The 25,122-nt window shown below is 38.7% G+C and overlaps 1 protein-coding gene across 1 annotated transcript in view; it reads left to right on the forward strand.

Annotated features, from left to right (window-relative positions):
• Window positions 1-23,367, forward strand: part of adarb2 (adenosine deaminase RNA specific B2 (inactive)) — a 323,936-nt gene extending 300,569 nt beyond the window's left edge. The window contains exons 8-10 of the mRNA XM_022673388.2: window positions 4,725-4,906; window positions 18,304-18,485; window positions 20,535-23,367. Of these exons, the coding sequence (XP_022529109.1) occupies window positions 4,725-4,906; window positions 18,304-18,485; window positions 20,535-20,711 (541 nt within the window). The 3' untranslated portion in view covers window positions 20,712-23,367. The remainder of the gene's footprint in view (window positions 1-4,724; window positions 4,907-18,303; window positions 18,486-20,534) is intronic.
• Window positions 23,368-25,122: the final 1,755 nt, after the last annotated feature.

Here is a 25,122-nt window from a genome sequence, read left to right on the forward strand (position 1 = left end):
ATGGTTATTAATTGGGTGTAAATAAATGTTTAAAACATCAATAATTACCCATTGCTGTTACTGTAACCAGTTGTATTGAATATACAGATTCATGGATATTTCAGCTATCATGCTGAAAATGTCATTTTAGTTATTTAATATGTGAATGTTCACCACATGATCATTACTGACTAAAACTCATCTGGGTAGATTAATGATTAAACTTGTTATCAAATATAGCAATATGCCAGGATCAATGCTGACTGATAGAAAAGACCAATTAAGATACGCATCTTAAAAAAAAGATCAGAGATTTGACAGTATAAATAAATGTGATTATTTATTAATTCATTTGCTCCTCAGCTGAAAATCATTGGAATTAAAGCCTTTTTATGTCTTTCTTAGCAAAAAGTGATGAATACGATTAAATACTATTTAAAGAATTTGAAATACTCTAAATTACTCTGGTAAATTGAATACTCTAAATTGCCCCAAAAAATTTATATATAGATAAATTGATCTGTGTGTATGTGTGTAAAGTTTGTGGGATGTATGTAAGTGTGTGACACTCTGTTCTGGGTAAATGCTGGGTAAGTGTCCTCTAGGTGGACTTTGTTTGGGGTTGTTTCCGGTTGAGAGTATGCTGTGTGCTATTGGCTGCTGCTTCTCATCAGTGTGTGGATGAGTGCTAGGTATGAATGGTTGTTTTTATACACATAAATTGTGAAGCATCCTTGTATTTCTAGAAAGACGCTATATAAGATTAACTTCATTTATTAATTCATAATTTAGTTGAATTATTCACAAAACTTGTAATTATTGGATACATTTTTGTATTAATGACTTGACATTACTAGTTTTTTTTCTCCATGTATCTTACACACTCTTCGGCTTGTGTTCCTCAGTGTGTGAGGCGGGTCGTGTGCACACGCAAGTCTTCACACACAGAGAGGCGAAGGTTTCCCCCTCAAAGCTCGGTTAATTTGAGCGATTTGATTCAGTCGGTAAGAGCTGGGAAGAGTTCGATTAAATCTGGCCAGGTCACAGTCCGGGGTGAAAGCAATTACTTCACAAAAAAAAAAGAAAACAGAATAAAACGGAAGGGGCATCTGGCTCTCCTCCATGGCCAGCTCTCTGCCACTCTTTGTCCCTTTTATACCCCTGTAAATGATCCCTCTCTGCTGTTAGAGAGACTGGACAGTACGGGTGAGCTGATCAAGGTCATCATCAAGAGCAGGACGGAGAAGGAGGCTTAAACTAACTCACCCTGTTTCACTGCTGCTGCTGCTGCTGCTGTGGAGATCCTCTGGCCTGAGCATCACCTACGAGTTACACAGGGTTATACAGTAGTCCTTTAGAGGGGTTTGATATGAGATTTTAGAGCAACTGGCCCACTTTATAAAAAGTGTATGCAAGGACAGATTAAGGATAGTCTGGATTAAAGAGTTGGTCTGGTAGGGGCTCTCATAACCAGGACCCTCTTAAAATATGCCCCCCTCTTTCCTAATACGACTAATAGCCAGAATTTGAAGTCAGAGCAGTGCCACAATGCCTCTTTCATTTTCATAAGGGCCCCAAAAGCATGGCTAGAACCCCCAAGAGGCCCTGGGGTCAAAGTCCTTAATAGTCAGAGAATTGTTAAAGGGGTCTTCGGAAATAAAAATATATTGTATCATAAATGTTGATAGGCATTGTAATTTTTTTTTTTACGCCAGGGCCCCCCGGAGCCCCCTTGAATTGTATTTACCTTGAATGGCTTTCAGTTCATTTTTAAAAAATGAATGACTTGAATTTCTTGTCCTCTTAATATTTAATATGAGAGCATCAGTGGTAAAGTTGTGAACAGGTAGAGTTGGTTGGTATACAGTGAATAGCTCTAGAATAGCCTCCAGATTCAATGCAGGAGACCCCACACACATACTGTATCCCACAGATCAGTGTGCGATGCAGTCCTCCAGGTGGACTTTGGGATTGTTTCCGGTTGAGAGTACGCTGTGTGCTATTGGCTGCCGCTTCTCACCAGTGTGTGGATGAGTGCTGAGGATGAACGGTATTCCAGAGTATGAATGATGGCATTCTAGAAGGCGCTATGTAAGTTAAACTTAATTACTTACTTAATCCATTCATTCAGTGCAGCATTCTTCATCTTCGATGAGACATGGCAAAAGTCATGGGACACATGGGATACTAGTTCTTCTCTCAGAATAAGGTCATTACAATATATACCCACTGTAAAAACACACAATACTTGCAGATACAGGTTCATATCTTCTTTGTCTGAGTAGACAGGATGCCGGGTTGTGGTGACAGACTGCATCACCGCTTTTGCTCTCACCGAATCGCGCCCATCTCAGTTATTATTATTATTTTTTTGCGGAAGCACTAAGGTATGCGGAGCTGATTGAGCGGAGTGGATGTTTAATTAAGTCGATGACTGCTTTAATTGAAGGCTTAAATGGCTTTGCCTGTGAATATGATCCTTTATATTCGGTTTGAGTTTTATGTAGATGAACACATTACTTTAATGGCCTCTCGCGTTTTACAAGGCGAAGGAGAGAGGCTTGTGTAGGGGAGAAGTCGGGACCCCCCCCCTCTCTCCACCCAGTTTAAGTTCATACACAAGCCAGATGGCTGTCTTTTCTTGCATGAGATTAAAAGATGTTTCTAATTCACGCCGTTGCATCCTGGGCAAATGGATATCACAGAGCTCAGTCATTTCTGTTCTAAAAGAGCTACAGAACAGAGGGAGAGAGGGATAGAGAGAGAGAGATGGAGGGAAAAGCGATTGAGAAAGCTAGGTGAGAGAAATCCTCCGGTTTTGTCTGGTTTCTGAGGTGCGCCGGGCTGCGCTGCAGACGCCGCACGCTCCCTGGAAAGCGGTCGATGTTAATTGACTGCTTTGGGAGGCAAAAAACTATAATGGCTCATTATTAGGCACGAACAGAGATGCGAGAGAGGTGATTGCAATAATTACAGACACGATAAAAAGACATTAATTAACCAAAAAGAACAATAGTTGAAAAATTAACAGCATAATGTTTGCCAATGATTGTCTTTTCAGAAGTTCATTAGCTTATGCATATGAGAACACAAGCCAAAGCAGCAAAACACGCTCATCCAGCCAGCAAAACTCAGCATTAATAATTCAGCCTTTCATTAAATATTTCTTTCTAATGCATTCATTTAATCATGCGCTTTGCAATTAAAGCTATACAGTGTAATTTATCACCTCATGGTAAAATATGCTGTGCTTTTTTTTTGTTTTTTTTACTTTTTTTTTAGATTTAATGGCACTCTGTTCCTTCCTGTCTCATTCTCCCAAAGGAAGCCACTGAGCCTGTATATGCACTTAGTAATATGCAGTATGCAAATACAGAAATGGATGTACTTTATACAATATTTGCTAATGTGACCCCTGGGTGTCAGTTATGCTAGTCAGTTTATATTAGATTGGTGAGTATTGGTGCATATTGGCTGCTGCTTTACATTGTGTGTTTTGCTTTGTTTTGTTAAGTATGTTTTTGTGCTGTTTTCTATAGTTTTTTTCCCCTCTTTGCCTGAAAATGACTACTTTTCTACATGGTTCAGAAATTACCCTCCTGAGTATTCCAACATACAAGCTATTCCAGACTCTGTGCTAGAGTGACTATACTAGTGCATCTAAAAAAAAATAATATTTTATCATTGAAAAGTTACTTTATTTTAGTACTTAAGTTAAAAATGTAAGCGTTTATTTCTTTTATTGTTGATGATTATGGCTTACAGCCAATGAAAACCCAAAAATCAGTTTCTCAGAAAGTTAGAGTATTATATAAAACCAATTGGTACTTTTAGCACTGCAGTGTGGGCAGTGTGCCAAGTCCTGCTGGAAAATGAAATCCACATCTCCATAAAAGTTGTTATCAGCAAAGGGAAGCATGAAGTGCTGTAAGATTTTGTGGGAAAACAAAACTGCACTGACTTTAGACTTGATAATAAAACACAGTGGATCAACACCAGCAGATGACATGTCTCTCCAAACCATCACTGATTGTGGAAACTTCACTCTAGACCTCGAGAAGTTTGGACTGTGTGTCTCTCCACTCTTCCTCCAGACTCTGATCCCTTGATTTACAAATGAAATGTAAAATTTACTGATGATCAGTGATGGTTTGGAGAAACATGTCATCTGCTGGTGTTGATCCACTGTGTTTTATTATCAAGTCTAAAGTCAGTGCAGTTTTGTTTTCCCACAAAATCTTACAGCACTTCATTATTCTCTCTGCTGATGACAACTTTTATGGAGTTGTGGATTTCATTTTCCAGCAGGACTTTTACAGCCAAAGGACTTGGCACCCTGCCCACACTGTGAAAAGTACCAAATGGTCTTATATAATATTGTAATTTTCTGAAACATTCATTTTTGTGTTTTCATTGATTATAAGCCATGGCCCAGTGTGGATTCTTATGGAGTGTCTTCATTGTGGCTTGGGCTTTTCCTGGTCCCCTCTGAAGCTAGTATGTTTTTTCCAGGTTTTCTCCTAATCTGCCTTCACATTGTGGCCCATTGCAGGAAAATATAAATTGCAGCTTGCATGTTTTTTAATGCCTGTTTTTACAGTCACCAAAGTGAGTCTGCATTGCAGCTCAGATGCTAATTTCTAGTTTTTTAACTCTGGAATCTCAGGGTGTCTTTTACTTGTTTAGCTATTTACAGTAAAATCTTTTTCTCCGGCTTATTTTACTATGTGTCTCTCTCTGCGCAGGTGGAATGTGCTTGGCCTGCAGGGGGCGCTGCTCAGTCATTTTGTGGAGCCTGTATATCTGAGCAGTCTGACAGTGGGCAGTCTGAGACACACCGGTCACCTTTCCAGAACACTCAGCCAGAGACTGGAGCGCCTGGGTCCACTACCGTCCTGCTACCGACGCAACCAACCACTCCTCAGCAGTACGAGCAGCTTTATACTCTCTCTCTAACTCTATCTCTTTTGTCTCTTTTTCTCTTTCTTTCTATCCTACACTCTCACTATCTCTCTCTTTCTCTGTCTTTCTGTCTCTAGCTTACACTCTAGCATCATTTTAAAGTGTAGTTTGCAGCTGAAAAAGCCAACTGAGTAGCTGAGTAGCCAACATTCAGAGTGATTTGAAGGACGCAACTGATGTATCCTTCCTGGCTCTTAATTGGTTAGCCACAATTCTCAAGAGCCTCACTCATACAACACCTTAAAGTTCCACCTTAAAGCTCCACTATGTAGGATTGAGATTTTGTGCTTGTGGGCTCCCCCTACAGTTGTAGGGTGTAATAAGTGTTTCAGGCGGATTAGTTTCTCTTTCTTGTTTTCGGTTTTTCACAGACATATTCGGTCTCTTTCCAGCTTCTGCCAGAGTGTCTGTATGTTAGTTTGTAAAGAATGAACCGGTAGTCCTTGTAGAACTGTTAGAACTAAAGGTCGGAAAGCAGGTCGCAGTACTCGCGAGCGTTGGTCGCGGCCGCCTCGGAAAACTTAGAGTCTGGTTTGAGCTCAGAGGAGCGCCGGCACAGAGACAAGAGCACCGCTATTCCTCCTATTACACCTCAATGCAGCGCTGCAGTGAGTTTCAAGCTGTAATTTTACCTCTTTAAAAAGATCAAAAATCAAGAAAATCCTACCTAGTGCTGCTTTAAGTATCGTTCCACCTTAAATGCTTACTGCAGTAACACGCAGACAGTCATCCTTCACCAGTAAAAGGTATATTTCTTTTATTCATAATTCGAACTAAAATGCAACAAAAATCCCGCGAAGAAGAGTTTAGATTCTCTGCCTGAGCCTTTTTTTTAAGTTTCACAAGTTAGAATGTTATAATCGCGCAGCTCTGGGGCTCTCCTCTACTTGTCTGCATTATGCACTTGAATTGCAGCGCTGTGCGTTGCTGTTCTTAAAAAAACATTATTTATTCCCCTCCTGAGTGTTATGACATCACAGCTATTCCAGACTCACTGCTAGAGTGACTATACTAGGGCACCTCAAAAAATTAGAATATCATTGTATCATTGACATTCTTTTTAATAATTCAGTTTAAAATGTAAAACTCATATATTATATAGATGTATTACACAGAGAGTGATCTATTTTAAGAGTTTATTTCTTTTATTGTTGATGATTATGGCTTACAACCAATGAAAACCCAAAAATTAAGTGTCTCAGAAAATTATAATATTATATAAGACCAATTGGTACTTTTGGCAGTGTGGGCAGTGACTGTCAAAGACTGCTGGAAAATGAAATCCACATCTCCATAAAAGATGTCAGCAGAGGAAAGCACGAAGTGCTGTAAAACACTGCACTACACACACATACAACACAAAGGGACATTTGTGTGTGATGTTCCATATGTGTGACCAATCGGCTACAGCTAAATAGTTTTAATATGACGGTTCAACCAAGAATCTGCCTAGGCTTTGAAACACAACTTATCTTCTTCTTTTTTTTTTTACTCGTTTTTTCACAGCGACACGCACGTCAGAATGCATTCCCTCAAGGTGCTCTACTCTAACACCAGAACACGCATCAGCTAATTCCAGGTCCTGCCTGAGCACAGAATCAGACGTGTTAGAGCTGGAGATACGCTGGAGCCTGCCGTGTGCAGTGCTGTAACATCTGCAGGAAGGCTCAGGCAGGCAGGTGACAGCTCGCTCACTCAGGTGTGTGACTGTGAGAGTCTGGGGTAGGGAGGTGTTGAACTCTTGAACATGAACATGAAGTCTCACAGAGATGTAGAGAAATACAGCTTTGGAAAAAAATATATAAGACCACTTATTGATGATGTTTTTCCTTGATTTTACCAAATTGAAAACCTCTGGAATATAATCAAGAGGAAAAACAATGATCACAAGCCATCAAACCAAACTGAACTGCTTGAATTTGTGCACCAGGAGTGCAGGTATAAAGTTATCCAAAAGCAGTGTGTAAGACTGGTGGAGGAGAACATGATGCCAAGATGCATGAAAACTGTGATTTAAAAGTAATGGGACACAATAACTCTTTCCCGTCCTATGACATTTGGCATGTCCGTGTAAAAGTATAGTATAAATAATAATTATCTAACAAAATGTGTATATTATTTAAACTTTTTATACAGGTACATTTCCAGAAGAAAATACAGACAACATTTGAAATAATCTGAAGGACGCAGCTGATGTATCCTTCCTGACTATTTCCCGTCTTATGACATTTAACGTTACATGACATAATCATGACCTTAAATGACCAAAAGTTTTTTGACCCATTAAAAAAAAGATTCCTTCCATCTCTTTTATTAACGTCATTGTTTGTGAAACCGAAACTGGTGCTTCAATGGCATCATTTAATAATTTTTTTTTTCTACAATCTTTATTTTCAACAGTATAGCCCCACACATTATATAAATTAAATACAAATGTTGAATACTGCACAATGTACAATTTGTTCATGTCAGTTGAAGATTTCTTAATTAATAAGAACAAAAAATAACATTTTTAACAGTTTTTATTATTTGTATGACATAAATAAATACAATAAATGTCTTTTATTTTGTCTGTCATTCTCTACATACTCATCATTAGTATTAAGCAATAGTTAATACTTAAAAGTTAAAAAAGGCGATAAGTAAATATACAGAACAGGTGGTGGATTTTTTCTCTCTCTCTCTTTCTCTCTCACCAATCAATTGGATTTATGTGTAATTCAGCTTATTTAACATCCAACCTAGTTTATATCTGTGTAAAATGTTATTGCCTGTGATTACACTAATTGGTCTTTGTGCAAGGACTAGTTCCCCCAATTAGTCTCTTTGCACCACACACCACCCCAACACACCACCAAACAAAGAACATTTTAAGTATTCATAATAACACACCCCAAAGCATTACCTTATTAGTTTGCTCATGAGTGTTAATAGTTATGTAAATATTATTTTTTGATTAGTAGATGTTTTACTTTCATTTATCAACCATTTATTCAGCAGCATGCCTAAAAATCACATATTGACCACCATGTAGGGGTCTAATTCTTTGATTTTTATTCTTTTTAAAATGTCTAGTTGTGGTCTCTAATATGAATTAATGCCATGTGAGCTGTTTTTAGTGGGGAAAAAGGTGCTTTGGTGTTTCTATTTAGTCCTGCTTTAGATCAATGAATTACTGGTCTCTGAAGAAAGACAGGATATTTTCTCTTGCTCATGAATATCCATGAATATTTTAGCTCTGTCTGTGGGCGGTCCCGAGCCGAGGTGGGCGAGGCCATGAACTTTTCCTGATTGACTCGTTTTTCTGAGGCTTTTCTTTTACTAGCTACTGAAGACAATGGAGGTTGAGGAAGAGTTTTATATGCAGCGTCCACCTCAGTGTCCAAGTATAATGTGTAAATCTACTCAAACCACTTGTGCCAACACCCCGGTTGCTGAGTGTAAGGTGTAAATCTGCTGAAACCGTTTGTGCCAACACCTCGGTTGCAGAGTATAATGAGTATATGGCATGTGCCAAATACTTGCTCACTAAGAACAATTTGTGAATCGGCTTTTGCCAATACCCCAGTAGCACCCCAATATGGGAATTGGCCTGAGCTGCATTTGCCAACACCAAATAGATTGAGTATAATATGGGAATCAATGCAACATCTCAGCAGCCTAGAGTAATATGGGAATTGGGCCGTGCTGCTTGTGCCAACACCCCGTTTGCTGAGTATAATGTGTAAATCTGCTCAAACCACTTGTGCCAACACCCTGGTTGCTGAGTATAATGTGTAAATCTAGCCCAGTTGCTGAGTATAATGTGTAAATCTGCTTAAAACGCTTGTGCCAACACCCTGGTTGCTGAGTATAATGTGTAAATCTAGCCCAGTTGCTGAGTATAATGTGTAAATCTGCTTAAAACGCTTGTGCCAACACCCTGGTTGCTGAGTATAATGTATAAATCTGCTTAAAACGCTTGTGCCAACACCCCGGTTGCTGAGTATACACCACATTCGTCCCAGTTCTTCAGACATTTCATGCAATCTGGGAATGAATAACCAGATATCCCAATAGGTAAGATTACAGTCTTTATTTTACTGTTCCTAGCTGTCCGGGCTGTTGTGGCATTTCCTGCACAGGGCGTAAAGACTGTTTGTGTCTGTGTTCAGTGGCACATTTCATATTAGTGACAGCCAGAGTCTGTTTCCGTGCAGGAACGTGTTTACCCACAGTGCCCTCCACTAGAGGGAGGAGCTGTGACCTTTACACAGCAAACAAGCAAGGAGCCGAGCACGCACATACAAACGCAAGCACCCGGCGACCCACAGCACCCACAGCTGACTGGCCTGAGGTAGATGTGACCTGAGGAGACGAGGGAACTGTCTTGTCTTGTCCTGTCTTGTCTTGTCTCTGCCGCAGTCCTGCTCTCTTTGGCTTCTTTGGCCTCTGCACTATTGGATCTGTCCCTCTTATCCATAATCAATCTAATCACATGCCTTATCGGCTCCATTGTGGAGAGCAGGGCTCCGTCGTGCGGCCGGTGGCCGGTCCGCGCACCCCTGCTGCAGCCCTTTCACGGGTTTTGATGAGCTTTTCCTCTATTGTGTGGGCTCTGTTGTTGGGGGGAAAATGGCCTGGTTATTTTAAGCCCCGCCGTCATAAAGAACAGAGGTCCCCAGGAGTGGTGTGAGCTATTATCACTGAGCAGCAAAGCACTCCTTCCCTCAATCAATGAGGCTGTCCTTCAAACATGGGTCGCTCGTGCACTGCAGAGTCTGCTTTTTAGCACTTACAAGACTTATGCTCTTACACAATGACCAGAACTCATGTTACAACCAGGCCCTCAATGTTCTCATGTACACACTCAAACATCAAGACATCAAGGTAGCTAAATGGCCATTGGCTCATTGATGGAGTGTTATGGTTACAGGAAAGGCTATAAACTGCGGTAGAACCTTTTTTTTTTACATTGTGTGGAGGTTCTTTAAGCTTTGTGAAGCTACTCTTTTACTATTTTAACCAGATCCTTAACCAGATGTATAAATGCCGTTCAGTAGTTACACCATCCATGTAATTAGGGTAGGGTTGTAGTAGAGTTGGTGTAGGGTTGACTGAGGGTGGCAGCATCCAGCATATCATATCAGAGCATGTTGGGCTTCATCCTCATCATCAGTCAATTAATCAATCAATCAATCAATCAATCAATCAATCAATCAACCTTTATTTCCACTCCGTAATACATTGAGAGTAACCCTCATTCTCAATGCAGCCGAGCATTTGCAAAATTAAAGGGACTGAAAAAAATATACATTTTAAATTATAAAAACAAGCAAATAATATAAGATTTAATGATGATGAAGAAGAAATAAATAATTCAGAATAAAATATATGCAGACAGGCAAAAATGTAAAACAATAAAACAAAGAGATCAATATTTAGAAAAATAAAGTATTAACACAATGAAATAAATAGAGGACTTAAATAACATTAAAGTTATAAAAAAGATAAATGAGTAGGTGTGAACTTCTAATCCAGGGTCTTCCCTTGACATTGATGTGCAAATGACAAATAAATTTGAAACTGAAACTGATGTGTACGTCTCGCGTGACACCCGGTTTCTGAATATATTCAGAAAGAATGTTTATTGTAAAATATATGGCACCTTAAATTAAGATATAAACTTGTATTTTTCTCTATTTTTAACACAGATTGTGTTAAAGGGTTAAACAAGGGTATTCAGTGATATCAGAATCAAATGGGCGTAAACAGACACATGTGGAGACTTGTGGAGACTCGTGGAGGCTTGTGCCTTGTGAAGAGTGGTGTATTATATGAGGAAATCACACTCAATTAAAGCTGAAATAACTGTTAGTGGAGATTCACCATAAAGGGCAGAGAACAGCGTCTGCAGCAGGAATTGATCATGATTTTCATGGAAGGAAAAAAATGAAATGGTCTATTAGAAAGAGAAAGAGCAGAGGAGTCAATGAGGAATGTAAAATGAGGCATGAATGGACGAAAAGAAAGAAGGACAGGCTGAGAGACGATGGACAGACACACACAGAAAGGAGAGACAACAGAGAAAGAAGGAGAGAGAAGGTGTGTGTGTTTCTGTGTGTATGTGTGTGTGTGTGTGTGTGAGAGAGAGAGAGAGAGAGAGAGAGAGAGAGAGAGTCTATTACCGCATAGAAAAGCAATAAGAGAAGAATTGTGGAGGCTTGTGAAGAATTGTGGAGACTTGTGGAGGCTTGTGGAGGCTTGTGGAGACTTGTGGAGACTTCTGAAGAATTGTGGAGACTTGTGGCGTGTATAGAGTGGTGTATTATATGAGGAAATCACACTCAATTAAAGCTGAAATAACTGTTAGTGGAGATTCACCATAAAGGGCAGAGAACAGCGTCTGCAGCAGGAATTGATCAAGATTTTCATGGAAAAAAATGGTCTATTAGAGAGAGAGAGTGAGAGACAGAGAGAGAGCAGAGGAGTCAATGAGGAGTGTAAAACGAGGCATGAATGGACGAAAAGAAAGAAGGACAGACCGAGAGACGATAGACGGACACACACAGAAAGGAGAGACAACAGATAAAGAAGGAGAGAGTGTGTGTGTGTGTGTGTGTGTGAGAGAGAGAGAGAGAGAGAGAGAGAGAGTCTATTACTGCATAGAAATGCCTGGTGGAGACTTGTGAAGACATGTGTAGGCTTGTGGAGACTTGTGGAGACTTGTGGAGACTTGTGAAGAATTGTGGAGACTTGTGAAGAATTGTGGAGACTTGTGAAGAATTGTGGAGGCTTGTGAAGTATTGTGGAGACTTGTGGAGACTTGTGGAGGCATGTGAAGAATTGAGAAGAATTGTGGAGACTTGTGAAGACGTGTGAAGAATTGAGAAGAATTGTGGAGACTTGTGAAGACGTGTAAAGAATTGTGGAGACTTGTGAAGTATTGTGGAGACTTGTGGAGACTTGTGGAGGCATGTGAAGAATTGAGAAGAATTGTGGAGACTTGTGAAGACGTGTGAAGAATTGAGAAGAATTGTGGAGACTTGTGAAGACGTGTAAAGAATTGTGGAGACTTGTGAAGACTTTTGAAGAATTGAGAAGAATTGTGGAGACTTGTGGAGACGTGTAAAGAATTGTGGAGACTTGTGAAGACTTGTGAAGAATTGAGAAGAATTGTGGAGACTTGTGGAGACGTGTAAAGAATTGTGGAGACTTGTGGAGGCATGTGAAGAATTGTGGAGACTTGTGGAGGCTTGTGAAGACTTGTGGAGGCTTGTGGAGACTTGTGAAGAATTGTGGAGACTTGTGAAGACTTTTGAAGAATTGAGAAGAATTGTGGAGACTTGTGGAGACGTGTAAAGAATTGTGGAGACTTGTGAAGACTTGTGAAGAATTGAGAAGAATTGTGGAGACTTGTGGAGACGTGTAAAGAATTGTGGAGACTTGTGGAGACTTGTGGAGACGTGTAAAGAATTGTGGAGACTTGTGAAGACTTTTGAAGAATTGAGAAGAATTGTGGAGACTTGTGGAGACGTGTAAAGAATTGTGGAGACTTGTGAAGACTTGTGAAGAATTGAGAAGAATTGTGGAGACTTGTGGAGACGTGTAAAGAATTGTGGAGACTTGTGGAGACGTGTAAAGAATTGTGGAGACTTGTGAAGGCTTGTGAAGAATTGTGGAGACTTGTGGAGACGTGTAAAGAATTGTGGAGACTTGTGGAGGCATGTGAAGAATTGTGGAGACTTGTGGAGGCTTGTGAAGACTTGTGGAGGCTTGTGGAGACTTGTGAAGAATTGTGGAGACTTGTGGAGGCTTGTGGACGCTTGTGGAGACTTGTGGAAACATGGAGGTTTGTGCAGACTTGTGGAGGCTTGTGAAGAATTGTGGAGACTTGTGGAGGCTTGTGAAGAATTGTGGAGACTTGTGCCTTGTATAGAGTGGTGTATTATATGAGGAAATCACACTCAATTAAAGCTGAAATAACTGTTAGTGGAGATTCACAATAAAGGGCAGAGAACAGCGTCTGCAGCAGGAATTGATCAAGATTTTCATGGAAGGAAAAAATGAAATGGTCTATTAATGAGAGGGAGAGAGAGAGCAGAGGAGTCAATGAGGAATGTAAAATGAGGCATGAATGGACGAAAAGAAAGAAGGACAGGCCGAGAGATGATAGACGGACACACACAGAAAGGAGAGACAACAGAGAAAGAAGGAGAGAGAGGGTGTGTGTGTTTCTGTGTGTGTGTGAGTGAGAGAGAGAGAGTCTATTACCTCATAGAAAAGCAATAAGAGACAGGATCATTGTCATGGTGGCAGGCAATTCATTCCACCTGTTCGTGAAGGCATAGAGAAAGAGAGAATTGAACTGTGCGCATGCCAGGCGCCGGGCCGGGCGGGGGTGGTTATTTCACAGCCAGCGCTGCGGCTCGCTCTGTTTGCCCACACTGAGAGCTGGTTTCATCATGTGCTCCATTCTCGATCTGTTTACTTTCTGATTGAAATACATGCTTGAAAAGATGCTCAGGGTTTAGAGAGTCAAATATTTGATAAAAAGCTTTAGCTCAGACGTACAGCACATTTATATTATGTGTCTTTTTTACACGCCTCTCTGCTGTCAGACAGCCCGCTCTACACACTCGCACTCTGATTATATTATATTTCACTCACATTTTCAGCTTTTCGTTATAAAAAGTCAATATGAGTGAAAAATAAGCAAAATCCCACAAACATCTCTGTCTACAATCCTAACCTTCAGTCTTTAAAGGGTACGAGCGAATCTATCACCTCGTAGAAAAGTATGACATGACATTCCCTGGTGAAAAAAATTAGATTAAAGTATACTAAGTATTATTATGCTATTGTGCACTAAAGTGTTCTTGTAGACACATTATTATTAATCAGTATATTTAAAAAGTGCTGAAATGGAACAACTTTTTTGTACTTATTATATTTTAATAGTATAAAAGTCTTACTTTTTAAATTGTGCTAAATATACTTAACTGTACTAAAATAGAACTACTGTATTTTAAATATACTTATGTAACTTAATTTAAACATATTACTTCATGTATGTAACCCCATATTTTAAATTTAAATGCTGACAGTAAAATTATAATACATTTAATAATGAGTATTACAACTGTATATTGTTATACACCAGATATATTAGAAATGTAATAAGAATTGATGTTAAATATACGTGATATTGTCACGCCCAGCGCAGTCAGCGCTGGTGTTTCTCCCACATTCAGCTCTATCTGCGATTCTGCTCCACAAGACTACAATACCCAGAACACACCACAAAGAGACTCTGGCGATCATGTGACCTTACCAGGAAGCAATTCCCCTAATTACTAACATTTAAAAACAATTAAAAACACACTATTTAAGCTCTCTCAAAACTCTCGTTTCCTGCTGAGTATTGTTCCGTTCGTCCAGCTTTACAACGTGCTTCTCTGATCTCTATTTTCTTACTCCGTGTATTACCTTTTTTCCGTGTACTCCGACCTTCAATTTTTGCCTGCCCTGTTTCCAGCTCTATTCGTGTTTTTCTGACCTCTGTACTGTTTATTCGACTTTGATTTTTGCCTGCTCTCTGATATTGCCCTGCCCGTGTCAGACCCTGGACTGTGTACCCCGTTACGGTATGGTTATCTCTGTATGCATCTGTTTTTTGGTATATACCCTGCTTAGCCCGACTACTCTCTGTACTGCTCCTTTTTCTAATAAATACTTTTGTCTGAGTCCTGGGTAATCATGACAGATATATTTACATTAGAGTACAAATATGCTTCTTGTTTATGTTTTCTGTAAGTAGCAAACTTCTAGTATACCTCATTGGGTATAAAAATATATTTTAACTATTTTAATATACTGTTCTACAATTTTTAGCATGTTAAAAATGAACTTTATTTTTTTTTATGTAGTAATTCAATTTACTTTCTAAAAAGTTACATGATACATTGTGATCTACTGTAACAGTTGTTTTTAACACATTTTGCTACAAATGTACAAAAGTATATTTGGAACTATAAGTAAAAAAAAGTATTTTAGAAGTATATTGAATATTAATGTACTATATATTTTTTAAATACACTAGATTTTACTTTTTTTAAAGTTTACTTTCAAACATTTAATAAAATAATAATATGTAATGTACTTTTAAAATATTTTAAGCAAGTATATAAATCTGTATATTTACAGCATACTTAGACATTTCTCCATATGTTTTAAGTACATTAATTAAGTATATATTTAATATACCTAATACTTAATATTAGTTAAAACTCTAGTTAAAAGTAAAAATCCACTTTCTTGACCTGGACCTGGACCTAGACCCACCTCTGTGTGAGTAAGTAGGTTTGCATAGGATCTCCGGTGGATTTTGCATTTTACAGAGAATCTAAATCTAGGTCTGTGGCTGAACTGCACTCAGCAGGGCATTATTACACATGTTGTAAAGTAACATATGACATTGCAAAGGCTGTTATTAGTGTAAAAATGTCTTAAAAAATGTTTTTAACATGATATCATCTTAGGGGCTCTGTAGTTTGGCAATAGCATAGAAGATCTGGCACATTTTAGTGGACGCAGCTCACATACTCAGCTCTGCTGCTCATTCCACAAACACATATTTTTTACAAAAAGGAACATTTCTTTACTTTGACTTTTGACATCAATGTCAAAATTCGAGGGCGAAAAAATACCAGGTTAAAAAAATGAACCAGGGTGTTTTAACATTTTGCGTGTGCAAATTAACTTCTCGTGAGCACAAATGTGCAGCAAAAAAAGGGAATGGTGTGGGCGCTGAACAGAATATCGCTCTCGAGCTTCATTTTTTTCCTTTTGGGTGCTTTTTTCCCTCACGCACTGTGTGAATTACCTGCTTCAGCAGCTTGTGCTCGACTGAGTGTTTTGCGCTCGAGTTTTGAAAGGGGTGGATTTGACAGTTTGGGGGCGGGGCCAGGGTCACCTCACTCTGCGAATGCTATTGGTCGATATCTCCAGGGTTTGTGATGGACAGCCTACCTTCGCGATCTGGAGGAGAGTTAGCTAACTGGCTATGCTAACACCCAAACAACCTGCTCCCCGGCGCCGTTAGCCCAGGTATAGTGCATGGAAAAAATGAAGCTCAAGAGCAATATTTTCTTCAGCGCGCACACGTTTCCCTTTTTTTTTGCTCGCTAGTTTCACATTTGTGCTCACAAGAAGTTAATTTACACACGCAAAATGTTAAAACACACTAGTTATTTTTTTACACCTGGTATTTTTGCACCCCTGACTTGTATTTTTGCGCTCTCGACTTTTAACATTGATGTGAGGCCATACTTTTTGTATCTAAAATCCTATGGTTAATCTGTTTGTGTTCACTCAGAGCTCAGCACACAGCACACTCCTGGTGCTACGCGTGTTAGCGCTGTCTGTTAGCAGGGTGCTAACGTGTTGTGCAGTGTCCTCAGCTTTAAGTGCTCAGAGTGAGTGCTATGCTAATTGGCGGACTAAGGAGGTGCTGATTGAGGTGTGTGTGTGCGTGTGTGTGTGTGTGTGTAAGAGAGAGAGACAGCGCTTAGGCTGGTGTTTACCACTACAACAGCCGTGTTAGCCGTGTGTGTTCTGGCGCTAATGAAACGCTCAGGCACTCACCTGTAATTAAGCAGGCTAGAGTGACCTGTCTGTCTCTGCTGTAGCTCTCTAATGCTCTCTGCTCTCTCGCTCAACTGCTGTTAAATACAGCTTCTCTCGGACGCTCTCTCTATACGCCTCTCGCTTAGGAATATACAGTACCTCCCCCAGAGTGATCAGCACTTTCAGAAGATCACCATCCTTACAAACTGACTGACCATTAAAGAAAGAGAGAAGTGAAAGAATATAAATACATTTTCATGGAATCCAAAATAAAAAGTTAACCCCTGCTAAAAAGAAAAAAGAAAATATACTTAATTGTAATTAAAACATATTGAGAAATCTCTAAGTATGTTGTAAATATACTAAAAGATTTATGTACTTAATTAAAATATATTAAAAGTACATTAATATTATGCTTTCATCAAGTGTTTAAAAGTAAACTTTAATCATACTTTTTAAAAAGTACAATATAGTGTATTTAAAAAAATAGACTAATAAAAATACACTTTTAGTTTAATGTAATATCAATAATCAGTATACTTCAAAAATACTTATTTCCAAAAATATACTTTTGTACATTTTTAGCAGTGTGTTAAAAACAACTGTTACAGAAGTTCACTTAAAGTACAATGTATTACGATGTAACTTTTAAGAGAGTAAATTAAACTACTACTACTAATTTAAAAAAGTTAACTTGTTACACGCTAAAAATTGTAGTACAGTATATTAAAATATATATTATACCAAACAAAGTATATTAGAAGTGTGCTACTTACATTTGTACTCTAATGTAAATAGATTACATATATTTAACATCAATTCTTTAATCACAGAGATTAACGTAAACACAACAGCGAGAGAAAATGGAGGAGCTACTGAACGCGATGTCTTGTAACCGAGGAAGCCAGAAAACTCACTGGTGCTCCTGTTTTTTTTTTTTTCAATTGCAGTCCGGATGCAAGAGTTTTATCACTGAGTAGAAGTGTGAACTATTTTTATTTTTCACAGATGTCCTGAGAAACTAATCCTGTCAAAATAGGGCTTTTGTCTTTAGAATCAGGTTTGTTTTACCAGTTTGTAAACCTTTGAATCGAGTTGAATAGCCAAGTCCACAAGTGATGTCCAAGAACTTTAAATGGCATACAGGGGTTGGACAATGAAACTGAAACAGCTGGTTTTAGACCACAATAATTTATTGTGGTGACGGACAGTTCTGGTGGAAACAGGAGAGTTGAGGTGCACTTTAAGTTCTGTCGTGATTTGGGTTCAGCCATGGTGTTATGTTTTTTTGGATACAATCTGGGTTAGCACCCGAACATCCCTTTCAGACAGCTTCCTCTTACAGCGTCCACAGTTAATCCTGTTGGATGTGGTTGGTCCTTCTTGGTGATATGCTGACATTACCCTGGATACCATGGCTCTTGATACATCACAAAGACTTGCTGTCTTGGTCACAGATGCGCCAGCGAGACGTGCACCAACAATTTGTCCTCTTTTGAACTCTGGTATGTCACCCATAATGTTGTGTGCATTGCAATATTTAGAGTAAAACTGTGCTCTTACCCTGCTTATTGAACCTTCACACTATTAATGATTAAAGATCGGCCACAAGGCTGGTCCAATTTAGCTGTGAAACTTCCCCAAACACTAAAATGACAGGTGTTTCAGTTTCATTGTCCAACCTCTGTATATGCAGTAGATGATGTGCAGAGGTTATTCTCATAGATTTACACTGGCTGTATTGTTATGCTACAGGTCTCAGCAGTAGTGAGCGGTGGCAGCAGGCGAAAGCTCCGTGCTACAGCGTAAATTGGACCGCCGGAGACGAACAGCTGGAGGTGATCAATGCCTCCACGGGGAAACGGAGAGACTGTGGAGCACCATCTCGACTCTGCAAACACGCACTCTTCACACGCTGGACCAGACTGTACCGCAAGGTGAGAACTGCCCCACCCACTGGAGCAATAGGTGACACACCTGAGCTGGTGTGTGGTTTCCAGAGCCCTGAAGGATACTTATTCCCTTCCGTTTCATTGTACAAGTACCCTCAATAGCTCAGGTACTTGCATTAGGTATAAAAAAGCTTGTATCTTCAGAAGATTGAAGAGTGCTTGTGCTTGTTCTCCAATAAGAGTCATCTCGAGTAGTCCTCATTACCCGAGAGAGAGGCAGCACGCCCTGTGTGGAACTGCCTGTTCCTGTAGCAGCTCAGAAAAAAAAGTGCTAATGCAACAGTGTCACTAATGACTGGTGAGAGGACTGTGCCATTGTTTGGCAAGATAATACGAGAGATACGCTGGAGAGAGAGTCATGGTGTAATAAACCCACGCAGACACGAACACACACACACAACACACACAGTCTTTGAAGCGTCTCATGCTTACAGCTAGAGAACAAGCACATGATGCTTTACAAACAGGTGACAGACAAGAACAGATTAACATTAGAGAATCAGTGATAGTGTTTATTTACACACTTCCCTCAGACCTGGCATATATATATATATACTGCTATATACTGTAATCTCAATAAGTGTTACACACAGTAGAGACAGTTCTTTTAATATAGACAGATAGACAGACAGACAGATAGATAGATCAAACCAAGCCATCAAACCAAGCTGAACTGCTTGAATTTTTGCACCAGGAGTGCAGGCATAAAGTTATCCAAAAGCAGTGTGTAAGACTGGTGGAGGAGAACATGCCAAGATGCATGAAAACTGTGATTAAAAACAGGGTTATTCCACCTATTATTGATTTCTGAACTCCTTATTATTTGAGGTCTGAAAGCTCTGCATCCTTTTTGTCATTTCAGACATTTCTTGTTTTCTGCAAATAAATGCTCTAAATGACAATATTTTATTTGGAATTTGGGAGAAATGTTGTCTGTAGTTTATAGAATAAAACAATGTTCATTTTACTCAAACATATACCTATAAAAAGCGAAATCAGAGAAACTGATTCAGAAACTGAAGTGGTCTCTGAATTTATTTGTCCTGAGCTGATTGATAGATAGATAGATAGATAGATAGATAGATAGATAGATAGATAGATAGATAGATAGATAGATAGATAGATAGATAGATAGATAGATAGATAGATAAAATAATGAAGATATGAGGAAATTGATTATATTATTACTCAATTATTACTTAAATTGTGACCTATTGTTAATCTGCCCATTGATCTTTATATTACATCACAATTTAATTTTGCATAGACAAACTGAATGGACTAATGCTCCAAAATTAAAGGGTTTTTAAAACAATTAAAAACCTTTTTTTCCTTTCCCTGTAAAGTTGCTGATTTTTGGAGATACAATGTTTAAGTGAAAGTGACAAAAGTCCCTGTTTAGACCACGTTCAACCCAAATGTATCCCCTTAAAAACTGTGCAGAAAGCCCTGTCCAACTTTTTTCTTTTCCATCATAAAGTAGCTCCAAGTTCTGATGCTGTAATAAGTTTCACTTTTGGAGGAAGAAAACAAGTAAAGCACAATCATGGAAATGTATGGAGGAGCTCCGGCTGCTCTACCAAATGGTGGCAGTTAAAGTCTAATGACAGTAGTACTGGTAATCATCTCCAAAAGCACTTGAGCGGCCTCCCATGGCAAATGCTCCGTGAGCACAGTCAGAGACGCAAGAGCAGACACACTAATCTCCCAAAGAAACTTTACTTTTCTCCGCGCCTCGGCTGCAACCCTTCTATCTCGGCTCTCTTTCTCTCTCTCTCTCTCTCTCTTTGTGAGTGTGTGTGTGCATGCGCGATTGTGTGTGTGTATGAGCATGCGACAAAAGAAATGCACAAAAGCTCAGAGAATGTTCAATTGCTTGTGAAATTTAAATGGGGAGATTACACAGCTGTTGAAGTTCCCTGTTTGTGCCGGCTCATTCGTTTTGTTTTGCTCTCTCACCCCCTCTTTCCCTCACTCTCCTTCTCTCTCTCTTCTCTCTCTCTTTCTCTGTCTCTTCTTTCTCTCTCTCTGCAGCTGGTAGCGTGTGCACCGGGTTCGAGAGATGCGTCGTTGATGTACTGTGAGGCTAAGCAGGCGGCCGGCACCTATCAGACGGCGAAGGAGCATTGGGTACGAGCACTGCAGGACAACGGCTTGGGAACCTGGGTCAGAAAACCGCCAGAACAAGAGCAGTTTCTGCTGGCTGCGTGAGACTGTGCGAGATCACGTGAGACTGTGTGAATTTGCCACGTGAGACTGTGTGAATTTGCCTCAGTCTGCGCGAGACCGTGTGAGACATTGTTGTGTGGCGATTGCGTAAGACTACATATCACCCCACACGACCACGTGAGACTGCGAGAGATGACGTGAGGCTGCGTGAGACTGTGTGAGAGATGATGTGAGCCTGTGTGAGATGCTGTGAGACGATGTGAAAAAAAACTGTGTGAGACTGCTGATCTCTTAACCCGCATTCTCCACCAATGTTCCTTTCAAGACCCTCAACAAGCCCTCGCTTCTTCGCACCCAAAGGAAAGGAAAATTGGGGCGTTCCATGAACTGTAACGCCTCATCTTACCTCCCACCTCGCCTTTTCCCATGATCCTGTTCTCCAGTAGTGCCCACCAACTCAACACCTGAAGATCCACCGCTCTCTCTTCAGGCTTCAGCTCCAATCCTTGTCCACCACATTTCACGGTGGATTGAGCTAAGAATTGCCTTCAGTAGGGGTGTACATTTCTGTCCTTATTGATTATATTGATTTAATTAGATAAAGACAAGATTCAGTGCATGATGGAATCTCAGTTGACTTATTTTGGAATGATTCAGAAGTATTTTTTTAAATAGCCTATACTGGGTTTACTGCGCTATCCTAAGGATACAAGGCAGCCCATGGTCTTTCGCTGTCTGTCTATCATCGTTTCTGCAGACCCTGACTCTTTTCAAGGTCAGTAACATACTTCAGCATCCAACACTGTTTACTTGTGTCAATCATCTTCCACGCCTATTTTTATTTGGCAGAATACAGAGTGCATTTTGTTTAGAATGTAAGAATGTGATGCAAACAGATTTTTTTTTCAGGCTACATTATTAAAAACCCTTAACCGATATAATTAGCTGTGGTCTTTACCTCCAATACATACAATACCAGTTGAAATTTGGACACACTTCTCATTCATTTTGTGATTTTTTTGCAGCTCCAACATGTAATGATCTGCTGCCCACATGAAACATTAATGAATCAATTAAAATCCAAACAAAAACAGCATTTTCTTTTGTAACCATTTATCCATAATGCTTATAATAGTTATCCACCAGCTGCTAGCTGTATGCATGTACGTATGCATGCACTATGCTAGACTAATTCATGAGCTCACAAAAATAAGGGAACGAGCGCCATCTACCCACTCAGAGAGAGCCAGGCCAATTGTGCTCTCTCAGGGCTCCAGCAGCTGATGGCATGAATGGAATTTGAACCAGCGATCATCTCTGTTGAAGATTAATATTAAAAGATTAATATTAAACCTATGCAGAAACACATATGGTATTTTGTAGTAACCAGTGAATCTAAACCCAACTAAAATGGTTTGGGGTTATTTGGAGTGCAGAGTGATTTTTAATCACAGTTTTCATGCATCTCTGCATGTTCTCCTCCACCAGTCTTACACACTGCTTTTGGGTAACTTTATGCTACTCACTCCTGGTGCGGAAATTCAAGCAGTTTAGTTTGGTTTGATGGCTTCTGATCATCCATCTTCCTCTTGATTATATTTTATAGGTTTTAAATTTGGTAAAATCAAAGAAACTCATCATTTTTAGGTGGTCTCTTATTTATTTTTTTGCCTGAGCTGTATGTTCCTGCATTATGTTCATGTCTTCCATATTGAGCTACAATATTACCATTGTGTAAAAAGGGGTGTGTCCAAACTTTTGACTGGTAGTGCACTTTCTCTACATTACCTGTACTTGATTTACAAGTGATGGAGAATTAGGAATTTCTGTTTTGAGAAAACAGAACCTGAAGGAGAATGAGATGATAGAAACTTTTGATATATTTAGTTGGCCAGAGCCATGAAGACACAGTTTCAACAATTTCTCTTTAGCATAGCGTTATTTAGAACTGATTGAAAATATAGAATAGGTACTATCCTTTTGTGTCACCTATTGTACTCACCTGTTATGTCTTTTGCGTGGAATTTTGTCATGCCTTTTGCCTGGAAAACACAACCTTTGATGAGGACCATGACTCCTTCCACCATACAAAGTATATCATTTACTGGTTGGTTTAAAAATGGCCTGTAAGGTTATTTTGTGAAGTCCAATCACAGGATATAAAGTAAAAGACTTCAAATCTGTACCTTGAAGCCAGGGCCTGTTATGAACTTTTGTAGATGAGAAACTATTAAGCCAATAAATTACTGTATTTCTAATATTAATTCTCTGTATTCTCAAAATTCAGGACTGGAAACTGGATTGAATCTGGAAGGTCCTGCTTTGATTATATAACTTCCCTAAAATCCTCTATGTCTGTGAAAATTCACTGAATTTAACCTTTTATTCCTATTATTATCTTGACATTATGTTCTTATTTTACAATAATTTTTCCTTTCTTTAAAAAAAAAACATATTGGGGGCATTAATGATGATATTTTGCACATATACTGTCATTTAGCACATTAAAAAACCCATACTAACAGCATTTTCTAAACATCTTATTTACACACGGCTCATTTATTCTCAATGTTGTGTTAAATACATACATTTATATAGGAGTATAAATTACTCTTAAAAAAATAATTATTCTACAAGAAGTTATCTAAATTATTCTGTGAAATAACTACTTTTAATTCCATAAAGATCTTTTTTTGGTTTCTTCTAAGATATCATTATAATAACCCATTGAAGCACCTTTGGGTTATTTTTAAGGGTGGGCTACTACGCCTTTAAATTACAATAAAATTGTTAATTCTGGTGGTCCAATTACAGCATCCCATTATGGAGCCAGATAATGGACAGAACAGTAATTTCTGCACAAATATTTTCTGCACAAACTGTGGTTCTTTTATGGTATCACTGAAATAACCCATTGTAGCATCATTATTTTTAAGAGTGTAGCTTCTGTTACAGGAATTACAGCAAGGCTTTCTTTTAGATTTCAGATCACTGATGTAAGAATTGAGGTATAATCACCACTTTACCTTACTCCCAACTGCTCTACTAATCTCAAAAGTACTGAATGGAGCTCCATCATTCCAAATAATTCAAGAGCTCAATGCTGGGGCTTTCCTATATATATATACATATATATATATACTTTTCTACAGCCCACATCTTTATTAAGCATTAGAAATGTGTGGTGTCCACCAACATTTGGACTTATACTGCAGTGTAGCCCTATTCAGCCCCCTCTAGCTATAGAATTTCTATAGAACTATAGAATTTATGCCTTTAAAGTATATTGAAAGTGGCAATTACTGGAACCAACTGTGGTTCTTTTATGGTAACACTGAAATAACCAGTAGTAGCATCATTATTTTTAGGAGTGTAGCTGTGTTAATAATAATAATAAATATAAACATAAGAAACCAAACTATAGGAATTATGCAATTATGCCTTTAAATTATATTAAAAGTGGCAAATACAGGGGTCCAAGCACATCATCTCATTATGGAGCCAGTTTATGGACAGAATGGCTCTTCTTTTTGGAACCAACTGTGGTTCTTCTATGGTATCAGTTAAATAACCTGTTTTAGCATCATTATTTTTAAGAGTGTAGCTGTGTTAATAATAATAAATATAAACATTAGAAAACAAGCTATAGAAATTATGCCTTTACATTATATTAAAAAGTGGCAATTACAGGGGTCCAAGCACAGCATACTATTATTGAGCCAGATTATGGACAGAATGTCTCTTCTTTTTGGAACCAACTGTGGTTCTTTTATGGTATCAGTTAAATAACCAGGAGTACCATTATTTTTAATAGTGTAGCTGTGTTAATGATAACAAATATAAACATTATAAAACAAACTATAGGAATTATGCCTTTAAATAATATTAAAAGTGGCAATTACAGGGGTCCAAGCACATCATCTCATTATGGAGCCAGATTATGGACAGAATGGCTCTTCTTTTTGGAACCAACTGTAGTCCTTCTATAGTATCAGTTAAATAACCTGTTGTATCATCATCATTATTTTTAGGAGTGTAGCTGTGTTAATAATAACAAATATAAACATTATAAAACAAACTATAGGAATTATGCCTTTACATTAAATCAAAAGTGGCAATTACTGGGGTCCAAGCACATCATCTCATTATGGAGCCTGATTATGGACAGAAATGTCTCTGGTTCTCTTATGGTATTACTCAAATAACCCTTTGTAGCATCATTATTTTCACGGGTGTAGTTAATAATAATAAATATAAACGTTAGAAACCAAACTACAGGAATTATGCCTTTAAATTACATTGAAATGGGCAATTTATTAATTGGCAATTTATGGACAGAATGGCTCTTCTTTTTGGAACCAACTGTGGTTATTTTATTTGTGTAAATTAAATGTAATTGATAACAACCAAGACTATAAGTGGCATGCCTTTACACTGAACGTGGCAATAACCT

This window comes from Astyanax mexicanus, chromosome 6 (genome assembly GCF_023375975.1).
Source record: "Astyanax mexicanus isolate ESR-SI-001 chromosome 6, AstMex3_surface, whole genome shotgun sequence".
Taxonomy (NCBI): Eukaryota; Metazoa; Chordata; class Actinopteri; order Characiformes; family Acestrorhamphidae; genus Astyanax; species Astyanax mexicanus.